The sequence below is a fragment of the Acanthopagrus latus genome, chromosome 21 (assembly GCF_904848185.1).
Source record: "Acanthopagrus latus isolate v.2019 chromosome 21, fAcaLat1.1, whole genome shotgun sequence".
In the NCBI taxonomy this organism is placed as follows: domain Eukaryota; kingdom Metazoa; phylum Chordata; class Actinopteri; order Spariformes; family Sparidae; genus Acanthopagrus; species Acanthopagrus latus.
Genome location: NC_051059.1, coordinates 155,029 through 171,484, shown reverse-complemented (window position 1 = coordinate 171,484; position 16,456 = coordinate 155,029). Strand labels below are relative to the sequence as shown.

The 16,456-nt window shown below is 45.8% G+C and overlaps 1 protein-coding gene across 6 annotated transcripts in view; it reads right to left on the bottom strand.

Annotated features, from left to right (window-relative positions):
• si:ch211-267e7.3 (ADAMTS-like protein 2) overlaps window positions 1-16,456 on the bottom strand; it is a 111,066-nt gene that overhangs the window by 2,146 nt on the left and 92,464 nt on the right. For 4 of the 6 annotated variants that reach the window (XM_037085121.1, XM_037085122.1, XM_037085125.1 and 1 more), the window contains 9 exons: window positions 15,733-15,801; window positions 15,215-15,539; window positions 14,664-14,764; window positions 6,807-6,933; window positions 3,411-3,624; window positions 1,878-2,033; window positions 1,578-1,748; window positions 1,290-1,466; window positions 6-159 (listed from right to left, as the gene is read on the bottom strand). In XM_037085121.1, coding sequence (XP_036941016.1) covers window positions 6-159; window positions 1,290-1,466; window positions 1,578-1,748; window positions 1,878-2,033; window positions 3,411-3,624; window positions 6,807-6,933; window positions 14,664-14,764; window positions 15,215-15,539; window positions 15,733-15,801 — 1,494 coding nt within the window. Of the gene's footprint in view, window positions 1-5; window positions 160-1,289; window positions 1,467-1,577; window positions 1,749-1,877; window positions 2,034-3,410; window positions 3,625-6,806; window positions 6,934-14,663; window positions 14,765-15,214; window positions 15,540-15,732; window positions 15,802-16,456 lie in introns of those variants that run through there. The other 2 variants (XM_037085124.1, XR_005072272.1) reach the window with 2 other exon arrangements.

Below are 16,456 nucleotides of genomic sequence, written 5' to 3'. Positions count from 1 at the left end.
TGTACCTGGGGCCTCTGTTGGACAGCTCTGGATCTGACAGCTCTGTCGGGCTTCTGGCTTGAGGGTAGAGTCACAGCTGTGGCCCCTGGTTATCAGCTCCTCCCCCTGATAACACTTCACCTCTCGAACCTGGATGCCACTCCCACAGGTCTTGCTGCACTGAGGGTGCATGAGGGGACAGGACTTTTCATTTTTCTGCACATGTTACTGATGATCACACCAAGAGACACATAGTTCAAATGAAAAATAAGTGGATACCACACACAGAATACATCTGAAGGTGCTGTAATCTATACAACTCGTCTGCCCTGATTTGAGACTGTAATGAATGTATACCAACTAATTGATGAATCAGTGGTCAGTAGGTCACAATTCCCCAAATCTAAGACTCAATTTGATTTGATTTAAACCTTGATGGCTTTGCCTTTGTTAGACTCACACACCTGGATCAGTAAAGATCAACAGATCATTGGTGTCATGTCCTGACAGCTGTCTTCTTTAAAAAACCTAGGAGTATTTTACAACAACAGCTTGACTTTATCGTGGTGGCGTATTACAGGTTGGGGTTCAATGACTTCAAATAGTATTCAGCAAAAATAAAGATTTCAGAGTTCAACAGAAAACACCAGCCTTCAGTGATTCGACGATAAACATCACAAGATGTTACAAAGATCAGTTTCTCATATTGGTCCTGAGTAAACCCTCTTTACAACAAATCAGTAAATGATCTCTGAAAAAGACAAAAAACCCACCATCTAGGAGTTACCTCTGGTACCAGTCAGCTGATTGTCATCATCACACGGGAAAAGTGTCTGGAGCTGCCGCGGCAGGCTAATGCTAAGGGTTTTTGTTTTTTTTTATTATTATTTGCCTTCATACATCTTCCAAATAGGAAGGGTGGAGAAATGAATTCTGGGAGAATCGTCGATCCTGATTTTGATCTTGATAATCAAATTTGAAAGTTCATTTCGATCTAGATCAGATCATATCTGGATATAGGGATGGCCCCTTGTTTAACATTGTGAGCATTTTCATTCATGTCTCAGGTAATAACACCTTGATGTTGACAAAAGATATCAGGTGTATTCAGGCTGCTGGTGTCTGTGAGTGAGTATAGTCTGATGGAGATCTGAGAGCTGGTGAGATTAAATTCCGGTTATATTGGATTAGACTTCATTTGATTTAAGGAGACTGTTGGGCCCTGGCGGAGATATGCACTATACTGAGTACTTCTAGTTTCTCTACAAAATTGAAATTCTGCCAGCTCTAGTCGGCAGGCAGGCAGGTACCTGGGACCAGGATGTAGTGAACCATTTGGAGCAGGGTCTCTGGAAGCAGGATGAGCTAATCTCTGGTTTGTTGGTTTGGTCACAGCTGCTGTCAGGAAACTTCTTGAAAACACCAGCATCCAGCCCAGCACACACCACCTGACGCTGACGCACACCGCGCCCACATGTAGAATTACACTGACAAACACACAGACAGAGACCATGAGCACAGTGTTTATCTGTGTGGGCTGAGTCAACCACAGACCTCTTAAAGTGTACCACACTTACGACTGCTTCTTTAGTGTTTACCTGTTGCCATTCTTGTTCAACCCAATGGGGGGCGCAATCTCTGTCACCACAGGGATAGATGGCCAGTGGGCGCAGCGACTGGTCACACTGCTCCTCTGACATCACTATCCCACTTGAGGACCGACACATGACTGCACGCACCATCCTTCCCTCTCCACACACTCCTGAGCACTGGCACATACACACATATTTTTAACTGACAATCATTTCCATAAAGTCAGCACTACTGAGAAGAGTTGGAATGTTTGGTACGGTTTGTGTTGTTGTGCTGTGTGTGTGTGTATGTGTGGTCAAACTCACAGGTCCCCAGTCAGAAACTGTCCATCGTCTATCACAGGGCGGGCCTTCACATTCCTGACTCTCTATTGGCTGAGACGACTTGTTACATAGTCTCATTTCCATGGAGCAACGAACCTCCCGAGAACGAACACCCCGAGAGCCACAACGTGCTGAACACTAACACACGCAGTGACACACAAACACACACATACAGTCATGGGATTTTTCCTAGCTCAGTCATTCTCATTAATATTGACAAAGGATTCAAAAGTTAACGGTTATAATCAGCCTGGCACCAACTTATTCACAGCCATGTTCATTATATTAACAGAGGAGCATGAAGCTGCACATGGAGAGTATGTGATTGAGTCAGAGGTGACTAATCGACGTGAAGAACACTACGACTGCTCATGTATTCCCTTCTTGATTCAGTGTTTATTGTTGTCATGCCCCTCTGTCTGAAAGCTGTTTCTATCAGAGTTCAACTTCACACCCTTGGTTGCTAACACAACTAGCCACGATGAGGCTCTGGAGAACTCCAGCATTGCTCCTTAAAGTTAAGAGAATGCAGCTCAATGCCTCCTAGCAGCTTCCTTTTGTGTCATGTCCACCATATGGTAGGACTTATTATTTATTTACAGGACTTCCAAACACTTGTGCCGGCTCTGCTTTAACTCAGCACATCAGCCCAGCATGGCAGGGATTTACCTTTCTCATGACAACAGAGCTACCTGCTTTTTTTTTTTTTTTTAAGTATTTTTTTGGCCTTTTCTGGCTTTATTGATAGTGCAGCTTGAAGAGTGTGACAGGAAACAGGGTAAGAGAGGGGGAGTGACATGCAGCAAAAGGACCCGGGCCAGGAGTCAAACCCAGGTCCGCTGCAGAGCCTCGGCACATGGGTCACGCACACTACTAACTGAGCTAAGCAGTGCCCCAGAGCTACCTGCTTGAAGGTATGGCCAACAACTGAGGACATATTTGTCTTGAGTTGTGGGCAAAGGAGCAGGTGTAAGTACATACAGCACAGCTTGCCGCGCTTAATATGGTAATGGAAATACAAAACGGTGGCACGGTTTTACCTGGTGCAGTCAAAAGGGAGGCTGAATAGCCCCCAATAGGGAGGGGCAGAGAAATTAATGTCTGTATGGTTGCTCGGGTAATTAATTGTATTGTATTTTTTCAGTATAAGACTATCTACTATCTACTAACTATCCTATCTAGTTTCGGCAACAAACATATTTTATTTTATTCACTGTTAATGTTTCTGTTAATGAGGACTGCTCACTAAAGCGTTTCTGTGTGTGATTATATAGGAAACACTGAAACCTTTGAAGACTTTTAAGGAGCCTCTGTTACCAGAACACATGCTGGCTGTTCTTGGTTTATATATTTTTGCACCTTTGACCAACATTTTTCAGATTTAACGACATCAACATCAACTTGCTATGAAAATGTGAAAATGTTTTGTTACCATGAAAACAAGAGCCATCAATGCCAACAACAACACTGCACATCCCACTATTAGACACACAGCTCCTTGTCTTGCTGCATTACCTCTGACCACTCAGACACCTCCCACTGGGGTCCACAGCTCTGGCCAAGGCAGACCTTTCTGTTGGCTGGTTTGTGCAGGTCATGTGACAAACACAGTGAATCATAGACCGAGGAGTCGAGACCAGGGGACAGCATCTTCCAGCAGCGCACAGTTCGATGCTGAACGCCCTCACTACAGGTTCGAGAGCACTCACTCCATCCACTGGTCTCCCATCTGAGGCAAGAGCGGAGACATGGTGCAGTTGGTAAGGTCGTAAGTGAATTGTAAAGAACAGTTTCAGGGATATTTGGTGACAATCACAGTGAGAGAGCTTGGTCCATCTTCTGCCTATGCTTTGAATGCATTAATTTGTTCTAGACTACAACTTCATCCATCCATCTATTTTCTTCCGCTTATCCGGGGCTGAGTCCCGGAGGCAGCTGCCTGAGCAGGGACACCCAGACTTCCCTCACCCCGGACACTTCCCCTAGCTCCTTCGGGAGGATCCCAAGGCATTCCCAGACCAGCCGAGTGACATAATCACTCCAGCGTGTCCTGGGACTTCTTCGGGGTGTCTTCCCAGTGGGGCATGCCAGGAACACCTCCCGAGGAAGGCGTCCAGGGGGCATCCAATATAGATGCCCGAGCCACCTCAGCTGGCTCCTCTCGATGTGGAGGAGCAGCAGCTCTACTCCAAGCTCCTCCAGAGTGACAGAGCTCCTCACCCTCTCTCTAAGGGAGCGCCCCGCCACCCTGCGGAGGAAACTCATTTCAGCCGCTTGTATCCGGGATCTTATTCTTTCGGTCATGACCCAAAGTTCATGACCATAGGTGAAGGTAGGAATGTAGATTGAGCCTTTCGGCTCAGCTCTCTCTTCACCACGACAGACTGATACAGCGACCGCATTACTGCGGCCGCTGCACTGATCCGCCTGTCAATCTCATGCTCCATCCTTCCCTCACTCATGAACAAGACCCCAAGATACTCCACCACTTGAGGCAAGAACTCTCCCCCAACCTGAAGGGAGCAAGCCATCTTTTTCTGGTCGAGAACCATGGCCTCAGACTTGGAGGTGCTGATTCGCATCCCAGCTGCTTCGCACTCAGCTGCAAACCGCCCCAGAACATGCTGGAGGTCTTGGCTCGACGCGGCCAACAAGACAACATCATCCGCGAAAAGCAGAGATGAAATCCAGTGGCTCCCGAACCAGACCCCCTCCAGCCCCTGACTGCACCTAGAAATTCTGTCCATAAAAATAATGAACAGAACCAGTGACAAAGGGCAGCCCTGCCGGAGTCCAACATGCACAGGGAACAGGTCTAACTTACTGCCGGCAATGCGAACCAGACTCCTGCTCCGTTCGTACAGGGACCGTACAGCCCTTAGCAGAGGGCCTCCGACCCCATACTCCCGGAGCACCTCCCACATATGCCGCAAGGGACACGGTCGAATGCCTTCTCCAGGTCCACAAAACACATGTGGACTGGTTGGGCAAACTCCCATGAACCCTTGAACACCTTGCGGAGGGTATAGAGCTGGTCCAGTGTTCCACGGCCAGGACGAAAACCGCATTGTTCCTCCTGAATCTGAGGTTCGACTGTCAGCCGAATTCTCCTCTGGAGAAGAGTACCCTGGAGTAGACTTTCCCAGGGAGGCTGAGGAGTGTGATCCCCTGATAGTTGGAACACACCCTCCGGTCCCCCTTTTTAAATAGAGGGACCACCACCCCGGTCTGCTAGTCCAGAGGCACTGTCCCCGACTGCCACACGATGCTGCAGTGACGTGTCAGCCAAGACAGCCCCACAACATCCAGAGACTTGAGGTACTCAGCGCAAATCTCCTCAGTGAGTGGGTGATGAATGAATCCACCTCTGAGTCCCCAGCCCCTGCTTCCTCTATGGAAGGTGTGTCAGTGGGATTGAGGAGATCCTCGAAGTATTCCTTCCACCGCCCGACAATATCCCCAGTCGAGGTCAACAGCTCACCATCTCCACCGTAAACAGTGTTGGTGGAGACCTGCTTCCCCCTCCTGAGGTACCGGATGGTTTGCCAGAATTTCCTCCAGGCTGACTGGTAGTCCTCCTCCATGACCTCCCCAAACTTTTCCTAGACCCGAGTTTTTGCTTCCTCAACCACCCGTGCCGCAGCACACTTGGCCTGCCGGTACCCGTCAGCTGCCTCAGGAGTCCCCTGAGCCAGCCATGCTCGATAGGACTCCTTCTACAGCTTGACAACATCCCTTACTTCCGGTGTCCACCACCGGGTTCGGGGATTGCCACCATGACAGGCACTGGAGACCTTATGGGCACAGCTCCCAACAGCCGAGTCAACAATGGAAGTGGAGAACATGGTCCATTCACGCTCAATGTCCCCATCCTCCCTCGGGATCTGGTCAAAGCTCTCCCATTGAAGACCTCCCTGACAGAGGGTTCCACGAGATGTTCCCAGCAGACCCTTACAATACATTTGGGTCTGTCCAGCTTCCTCCCCTGCCAGCGGATCCAACTCACCACCAGGTGGTGATCAGATGACAGCTCAGCCCCTCTCTTCACCCAAGTGTCCAAGACATACGACTGGAGGTCAGATGACACGACCAATCACACCCCTCCAGGTAACACTGTCGCTGCCTACGTGAGCATTGAAGTCCCCCAGTAGAACAACGGAGTCCCCAGTTGGAGCACTCTCCATTACCCCTCCTAGGGCCTCCAAGAAGGTCGGGTACTCTACATTGCTGTTCGGCCCGTAAGCCGAAACAACAGTGAGAGACCTATCCCCGGCTTGAAGGTGCAGGGAAACGACCCTCTCGTTCACCGGGGAAAACTCCAACACATGGCGGCTGAGCAGAGGAGCTATAAGCAAGCCCACACCAGCTCGCCACCTCTCACCACGGGTGGGGCCCCAGTAACGCCATTCCGGGCGACATGAACGTCCTTGTTTTTCTACTCATCATCGGGGGCATTGGAACCGCTCTTAGTCTGACCCATCACCTAGGACCTGTTTGCCTTGGGAGACCCTACCAGGGGCATTAAGCCCCAGACAACATAGCTCCTTGGATCATTCGGGTACTCAAACCCCTCCACCATGATAAGGTGGCGGTTCAGTGGAGGAGCTATATCTAGACTGCAACTACTGACCAAAAACATTTAAATCCTAATTCAAAAATAATGCTGATAGATTACTAAAAAATACTTCACACTGTGGCCATATGATTCACAAACAGCATACAACAGGGCTTTTAAAAACAGCAAAAAGTTCAAACGCTTTGACTGTGATTAATCTTGTTTGGCTTTAATTTATTTGGACAAAAAAACCCTTAAATTTCTAAGTAGACTGAAAGATGGGGACATGTGGATACAACTTGTCCCTATCTTTCTGACAAATACTGAGTTTAACAAACCACTCAGTCAGTCAGTACCTTGGAGGACATTCCTTTCCAGTGCAGAACTCATGTGTCGGCTCAGGTCTGGTCATAGAGTCACAGTAACTGTCATCAACTTCAGTACCATCATACCGTACACACAGGGCATAGCTAGCAGTGATACCTGGAAATTGACACAGACACATAATGTTAACAGGGAGCAGACATTGTGCAGACATTAATCAACAAGCAGCACAAAATGTGGGCAGCTCTTTGTGTCTGGTAGAAGAGGATGAAGGTAAATAGGGATCACAGCAAATGAAAACAATGCAATCGACCAATGAGTGAATACACACATCCTTTGTGGACAGTGCAGGTGAGATAAATGAGAAGTGATAAAACACAGCAACATGTCCTGATAGAGGACAATAATACACTAGGTGGAGGCAGACAGCAGTGCTCCATTATTTTCTGTTAGGATACTACACTGACATTATCACAGACACAGGGGACCAGGCCCAGTTAGACCTGGCCATTCAGGGCTATAGCCCTGGATCTCCATGCCTTAAAAAAATAAATAAATAAAACATAATTGCCTAATGATGAAAATGGCTGCAGAGAGCCCCAACACTGTCACCAGCGCAAATTGCACAGAAGCCAACCTTGCTTTTCTTATGGCATATGCCCATATACGGGCAGAATCAGAATACTTTCTTGCAAATTCAACATCAGTGTTATTGTTTCCCCCTCTATGCGTCACTGATATTACCAGAGCCCGTCTATTAGCCTACTGTTTAGTACCACTGTAGCATTTATAGTGGTTAGTTCTTAAGGATATATGGAGGTTCTTTGGGAAAAAAAAGTCACAGCCAGAGCAAGAAGATGTGGAGAGTGAGACATTATCTTCCTCAACCCCTGATAATACTTCGATCAGCTCAGGTTCGTGAAAAATGTATTTGTGGTTGCAGCCTGGGTGTTTAGTCTCTGTTCAATGACACTACAAAGCCTACTGTAGGCCTAATGCAGATAGACAATGAAGCAAAGAAATTATAATAGGGAATGTTCTGCCTGCTCTAATAGCCTATGCATACAGCACAGGTCTTATTACAGCCTATAATATCTTTAACGTAAACATTACTCAGTAGGCCTATTGATGGAAAATTAGCTGTATTTGTAATTAAAATATGATGATAAGGACCTTGCTTGGCCTTCCTTTCTTTCTCAAATTACGTTGATACTGCACCAGATTAGTCACTTATTCAAGTCACTGTGTGTTACTATTATTTTTGTCATTTTCCTTAGGAAAAAAAATTATATTTTTGCTTTCTTCTTGAGTCTCTGGGAGTGATGTCCCACATGCGACAAGTCACGTTTTCAGCATGATGAAAACTCAGGTATAACACCACGCAGCTTCACAAACACAAAAATGTAGGGAGTAGGGAGGAGAGAGATGCATATCTTTTAGCTGGAAATACATGCATTATTTTGAGTTTTGAGTTAGCTAAAGATGAGAATATTAAGGTTCGTACACTCTGTGCTGGCGACAAACTACTATCAAGCTTCAAAAACACAACATCATATTTGAAGAAACATTTGGAGTCGCAGCACAGCACAATTAAGTTTACAGAGGAAGGGAGCAGGGGGATTTGTGACCGGGCAGTTATAATGTTAGTTTGTGTTCAGGATGCTCTGAAGTGGTTGAATTGGTTTAGAGAAATAACTTATTCATGCTTCAGAAAGACAGCATGATGATGATGATTACCTGAATGATTACCTGGTAACTCCGTCTACCGCGATGTGAGGAATATAGTTTGTAACTGGGGTTACTACAGTGATTGGCATGAGGCACTCGTCATTGTAATTTAGTTGTGTTCATCAGAACAGTCAGGGCTTATGTTGTTGTTGTTATTTCGAATGCCCCGTCTTTGTTATCTGGCGTCCTCTGTTACCATGGTTACAAGCTAGCTCCTGCACAGCAGTGTGGGGAGGGGCTTTGAAGGCAGGTCTGCAGCACAGCAGAGGAAGAGAGAGGGACGTGGGATCTGTGCTCATTAAAATTTTCTGGCAAAGTCCACTGTTTTCTCAAAACTCCAGACTGCAGCTTTAAAGGTACACTGTGTGTGTTGCCACTAAAGCACCAAAAATTTAAATAAAAAATATAGATAGACTTAAGCAGATACATACACTGCTCATATTGTGTTGGTCTCCCTTTTGCTGCCAAAACTGGCCTGACTTGTCAAGGCATGGACTCCACTAGACCCCATAAGGTTTGCTGTAGTACCTGGCACCAAGATGTTTACAGCAGATCCTTTAAATCCTGTAAGTTGCGAGGTGGGGCCTCTATGGACCAGACTTGTTTGTCCACCACATCCCACATTTCGATTGGAGATCTGGGGAATTTGGAGGCCAAGTCAACACATCAAACTTGTTGATGTGCTCCTCAAACCATCATGAACAATTTTTGCTTTGTGGCACATTGAAAGAGGTCCCATATGCAATGAACTGTGATGCACTGTGTATTCTGACACCTTTCTGTCAGAACCAGCATTAAATTCTTCAGCAATTTGAGTAACAGTAGTTTGTCTGTTGGATCGGACCAGACAGGCCAACCTTCACTCCCCCCTGCATCAATGAGCCTTGGCCAACCATGACACTGTCACTGGTTCACCACTGTTCCTTTCTTGGACCACTTTTGATATATACTGACCCCTGCAGACTGGGAAAAAGCCCATATAGCTACAGTTCTGGAGATTATCTGACCCATTCATCTAGCTATCACAATTTGGACCTTGTCAGACATGCTCAAATCCTTATGCTTGCCCATTTTTCTTGCTTCTAACACAGCGGTGTCAAACTCAATCGCACAGGGGGCGTTGGACATTAATATGAATCAAAACAGACAATACAATACCATTTAAAAATAAATAAACTTAAAATATTTTGTTCTCCATAAAAACATCTCCTGTCAAAATTATACAAATTCAAAATATGAACATGCTGGAAAGAAATCTGAAAATATAAATAAAATTGAGCTTTTTTAGTAAAAGTTAAAATCATAACAAAATAAAAAAATTTCTTTGCTCTTATGCCAGTTTGTCAGAGCTTGATGCTTGGCATCTTTTCTTGGCAACAAGTTTGTTTATGATTGGGGTTAGGTTCTGTGTTGTGGAGATTCTCAGGATAGACTGCAGGCGTTGATCAGTGAGACCACTCCTGTTAGATGTTTTGTTAATTTTCATCACAGAGAGCAGCTGCTCACACAAATATGTGCTGCCAAAAATACACAGGGTTCGAGCCGCATGTTGACGGAGCTGTGGCATTGCTTCAGGAATGAAGCAAATTAACTGTGCGGGCCCCACAGTATCGTACTTTGCCTTTAGTGTTTTGTTACACTGCAGCTCCATCTGCATCTGTACAGGTGCAGTTTTCACGTTGACGGCAAATGGATTGCGAAACAGCTCGAAATGACTTTTCTGTGCTTCAAAATTACCAAAGCGCGGTGCGAAGTGCGCTCAGTTTATCAGCAAATTAGGCATTTGGGAACACCATGGCCCTAACTTGATTCAACATTACTTGGCAACAGGGAAAGTGAGACAAGTTCCATTGGTGCATTTGTCTCTCGCATAAGCACAGCGTCACTTGCCTTCACTGCATTGTACATATCAGCGATCATGCGCTCCTGTCCCTGGAGCTGAAGGTTTTAGATGCTGAGAAGTGTAATTATGTCAGCCAGAAACACCAACTCACATTTCCACTTTTCATCCCACACAACTGTGGGGTCTTTTACCTTTACTGTCCATGAACTGACAGATTTCCTCCCCCAGTTCAAAAAGTCTATTGAGAACTTTTCCCCGACTTAGCCACTGCACCTCCGTAACTCTGAATCTATTTCCCGCAGAAGAGACTGAAATTGGCTGCAATTTAAACCTTGGGCTCTGATGAAGTTTACGATTTGCGTTACAGTGTTCATCACATGATCCATTTTTAGGACCTCTTGGTGTATGATGCAGTAATATGCTGTCAACTCACAAGCACAGTTCTCCTCCTGTATCATTAAGTGCATCCTTCCCACTAGTCCACTTTTTTCACCGCACATTGCCGATGCTCCATCTGTTGTAAGTCCAACAAGTTTGTCCCAAGCCAGTTTCATGTCGTTTACACTTTGAAATACATTTTCAAAGATGTCTTTTCCTTTTGTTGTCCCGTCTATCAATTTAATGTCCAATATTTCCTCTGTGAGGCACAAACTGGAGTCCACTCCACGGATGAAGATGGTCAGGTGTGCAGTGTCAGTCGTGTCAGTACTTTCATCCACAGCAAGGGAGTATGCAACAAAGTCTTTCCCTCTTTCAGTCGACTGTGTATTCAAATCAGTGGCCATCTCACAAACCCGATCAGCAACCATATTTCTGTTAAGGCTTACATTTGCAAATGCCTGCTTTTTATCTGGACATCATCATCATCTGGACATAATACATCTCTTCAGAAACTCTCCCTCGGTAAATGGCTGGACTGATTTGGCAATCTCCTCCACCACAATAAAACTTGCTTTCACAGTAGCTTCACTGTGATTTCACTTTGGTGAAAAATGTCTGCTGTGATGTCAGATTCCTCTTCAGCTCCTCTACCTCCTGTAGCTTCTGCTCTGCATCCAGGTTTATTAACTTGTCCTGATGTTTTGTCTCGTAGTGCTGTCTTACATTATACTCCTTAATTACAGCCACATTACCTCCACAAATGAGACAGATGGGTTTACTGGCAATGTCAGTAAACATATACTCATTCTCCCACTGGTTTTGAAAGGCTCTGTTTTCAGAATCAACTTTTCTCTTGGCTATTGTAACGGCTACCTTTGAGTTGAAATTAGGGTTGTATACATCAACAGACGCTTGATCTGACGTAGTTGACGTGGGAATGATCGCAGGTAGCCTATTGCGTTCGACACATATGTTCTAATACATTAACTTTGAGGACAACATGTTCACTTGCTGCCTAATACATCCCACCCAGACAATCAGTGGTATTCACTTCGCCTGTCAGTGGTCATAATGTTATGCCTGATCGATGTATATCTTGTGGCTAGAATACGTCTTGTTGGTACCATTTAGCAGTACAATGCTCTGTTTCTCCACACAGATGGTCATCTACTGCAGGTAACACTGAACACGGATAATGCCTCATACAACCACACATCAAGTACTGCTTTACCTCTGTTCTGTTTGGTTCACTTTTATTCTACTACACAACATCTCAGAGCATTGTACTTTTACTTCCACTATATTTAACTGAGAGCTTTGGTTAGTAGTTAAATGACTCCTGTTTTTGTTTGTTCTTGTATCTGGTTTTTGGTTTTTGGTTTCTGATTCATGTCTTTATATCTATGTCTTGTTGTGTCCTATGTTTTGTTTTTCCATGTCTTGTGTCTCATGTTTTGATTTTCCATGCCCTCATCGACACCTGCCAGTGGCCCTCAGTCGGCGGCCCGGTCAACACCTGCCAGTGGCCCTCAGTCGGCGGTCTGGTCGACACCTGCCAGTGGTCTTCAGTCAGCGGTCTAGATGGCGCCAGTCCCTGCACCTCGGTTGGAGGCTCGGCCGAGGCCTGTTCCTGCACCTCGGTCGGAGGCCCGGCCGAGGCCCGGACAAGGTCTGTTCCTGCTCCTCGGTCGGAGGCCTCCGACCGAGGTGCAGGAACAGGCCTCGGGGTCTGTTCCTGCTCCTCGGTCGGAGGCCCGGCCAAGGCCCATGCCAAGTCTAGTTCCTGCACCTTGGTCGGAGGCCCGGCCGAGGCCTGTTCCTGCTCCTCGGTCGGAGGCCCGGCCGAGGCCTGTTCCTGCTCCTCGGACGGAGGCCCGGTCGAGTCCCACGCCAAGTCCAATGCGTGCACCTCGGTCGGAGGCCCGGCCGAGTCCCACGTCAAATCCAGTGCCTGCTTCTCGGTTGGAGCCCCGGCCGAGTCCCATGCCAAGTCCAGTGTCTGCTCTGCTCTGTCCATGCCTTCGCCACCGGCCTCCAGCGGGTACCAGCCCGCACCTTCACCTTCGTTGCCAGCCTCCAGGGGGTTCCAGCCTACACCTACGCCTTCGCCTTTGTCGCCGGCCTCCAGCGAGTTCCAGGCTGCATCTACGCCTTCGTTGCCGGCCTCCAGCTAGTTCCAGGCCGTGCCTACGCCTTTGTCGCCGGCCTCCAGCGAGTTCCAGGCTGCGCCTACGCCTTTGTTGCCGACCTCCAGCAAGTTCGAGGCCGCGCCTACGCCTTCGTCACCGGCCTCCAGCAAGTTCGAGGCTGCGCCTTCGTCGTCGGCCTCACGCGGGTTCCAGCCTGTGCCCACACCTACGTCGCCAGCCTCTAGTGGATCCCAGTCCACGTCCCTGGTCTCCAGTGGGTCCCAGCCCTCACCGCCACCTTCCTGTTTGTTTGGACCTTGGCCCTCCCCCTGACCCCCTCCACCCTCCCGGCTTTGACTCTGGCCCTCCTCCAGACCCCCTCCACCCTCTCGGCTTCATTTGGACTCTGAAACTTAGGTTTTAAGGGACATCTGGGAGCTATCCCTTAAGGGGGGGGTACTGTCATGACTCCTGTTTTTGTTTGTTCTTGTATCTGGTTTTTGGTTTTTGATTCATGTCTTTATATCTATGTATATCTATCTTGTTGTGTCCTATGTTTTGTTTTTCAATGTCTTGTGTCTCATGTTTTGATTTTCCATGCCCTCATGTGTCCTTTAAGTTTCTCCTATGTTCTCCCCTCTGGCTCCCTCTGTCTGTTGTCTTGTTCCCTCCTGGTCTGATCCTCTGTGCTCCTCCCCCTCGTTATCACACCTGGCTTCCTTCCTCCTCTCTCTCCTCACCTGTTCCTCGTCTTGTAATCAGTGTCTGTGTATTTAGTCTCTGTGTTCCCTTCACTCCCTGCCCGGTCATTGCCTTTGTTTGTTTTCTGTTTGTCATGGTTTGTCTTTGCCTGTCCATGTTCCTGTCATGTTCCTGTCATGTTCCTGTCCATGCTCCTGCTGACTGGTATGTTTTGGATTTTTTTTTTTTTTTTGCATTTTGACTTTTAGTTGCTACTTTGCCTTGCTGTTTTTGGTTGTTACTTTGCTTCTTGTCCCTGATTTGTCTGCCTTGGTTTTTTTTGCATTTGGCTTTTGTTAAATAAAGCTCGCCTTTTCTTCCCCTTTATCCTTGCCTTCCGTGTGTAACTGCGTTTGGGTCCACCTTCCCTTTCCATAGTTTTCCCTTCTACCCCAACCTAACAAAATGTTTACACACAAAACTTGTCAAATATGATGTTCTGTTATAAAGACTATCACACTAACAAAACTTACCCGACAGTTTTTACAAGAACTAACAATATAATTAGTCAGTTAACAAAAACGAAATGGAAACTTTTGATTATCACTGAAGTAAATTTTCATGTAAAACATTTCATGGTTCCAGTTTCACAACTGGGAATAATTGCTGCTTTTACTTTGAATGATTTTTGATAATTCTAATTTTGTATTTTGATAATGTTGAGGGTTTTACATAAACACAGTGAAGGTGCTGCTTTAGGTGCTGGGTAAATGTGACAGCAATTCTCACCATTTTCAGAGGTTTTGTAAAGAAACAGTCAACAGTTAATGGAGAACATAATCAGCAGAAGAATCAGCAGAAGAATCCAGAATGAAAATAATAAGTACCATTTAGTCAGAAACAAAATATTTAAGAATGACTTCCACCTCAACCCACTACACCAGTCAAATCCTGCTTTCTATAAAAATCTATAAAGAGAATAATACAGTTTGACAGTAAACAGTCAAAATTGTCTGGATTTAATACTTTTACTTTGAATACTTCAATACTACTTGTTTTACGAAAAGCAATCCAATAAATGTGGGTGTTATCATGTTAATGTAAATGCATGTTGTGCATGTGTTTACCTGTTGTACAGGTAGAGCTACATGGAGCATATGCAGAAACCTTCCAGCGATACATGTCTGCCAGACTAATATCTGGGTCCAGACCCACGTCAAAGTCATTGCTAGAGACAGACAGAAACAGAGACAGACAGGTACACTTTTCAAACCTGACATTTTCCAAATCATTTAATAAAAAAAACCCTTAAACATACAGTATATGTATACGTATATGTATACATACAGTATACAGTATACTGACAGAAGAAAATTAAAGTCATTAAGTTATATTAAAGACCTGCAAGCAAACCTGAACACAGGGACTTAAATTGTTCAGATACAAGATCACAGGGCTAATCTTAATTAGACATATCTTGTATAATAACGAATATATAATGTATGTGTAGTGCTGCTTATTATAAGCTGTAAGCAGATAGAGAATGATGAAGAATAGGACTATAGTAGTATAATACAATGAGCAACACTGAATGGGGCACATGAACATTAGTTGGCTTTAACGTTTGGTGAATTACATCTGTCAGCATGACAGTGATCTTCAAGCTGTTCTTTCTTACCTCTCTGTGTTGGCTGCCTGTACTGCAGACACCTGTTGCAGCTGTACCAAGATAGCAATGTGTGTGCCTCTTTGTGCTTCTGTGTGTGTAACAGAGTGTGTTTCAGTAACTGTGAGCATGTCTGAGTGCATTTCCAACTGTGGGTCATTGTCTAGTTCTGTGTCTATGCCAGACATCTCCACATGTGTTTCTGCTGGTGAATGTGGATCAGTGAGTGTGTGTTTAACAGAGTGTGTGTTTAACTGTGTCCGGTTGTGATGCAAGTCCTCCAGTAGCAGATAGGGGATGTCCTCCGGTAGCTCTGCAGAATGAACACTCTGACTACCTGTGATTGGATGTAAACCAATGAATGATAGTTCTTAGAGTTTTTATCTGGCATTACTGGAAACATAACAGTCAGAGAGATTGTAGCAACATAAAAAAAATATTGAGAGTAAGCAAAATACATTGTAATATATATTATATTTTTTTCTGTTTGAGTGAAATTGTTATGGTCTCTTCACGCTGCTCATCTCTACCTGGGAAAGAGAGCAGTAGAGAGTTGTCTTCATCAGTGGAAGGATCATCAATCGAGTTGGAGGAACTTCCTAAATAAACAGAAAGACAATTAGAGCAAAACCAGCATACTGTAAGACTGTAGGTAAGATAGTAGTAGTTCCGAAGAGAGGAATAGAGCACTGGATGGTCTGAAGGAACAGGTGAACTCCCTCAATGAGTCTGAACAACTGAGGACTGACCAACACACAGCAGTGCGCCCCTCCCAGAACACCCAGCGGGATGATCCCCTCTCTCAACGAGAGCAGCCACACCACACACTCTGATGCTCCCATTAGATCAGATCGTACCACTGCAAAAGCAGATATCGTGCTACTGATCGACTCAAATGGAGATTCATTAATGAGAAAAGGCTTTTCCCCAGGCAGAAAGTGGCAAAACTTTGGTGTCTAAACACAAAGGCAGCCAGGGATATTCTCTCTGAGTCTCACCTTGGCTCCCCAAGCCACATCCTAAATCCACACAGGTACAAATGGCCTGATGGCACAACAGGAGAGAGTGGCCCTGTCTCTTAGAGCTGTTATTGAGAAGGCATGTCGCACCTTCCCTAACTCTATGATTATGATGTCCACTCTGTTACCTAGGAAGGATTTCCTCCCACACACAATACAGAGAGTGAACGTCAGCTTTCTCCAGAGACTGTTAACTATGGCCAAACGTTCACGTTGTCCACTGCCCCTCTCTCAC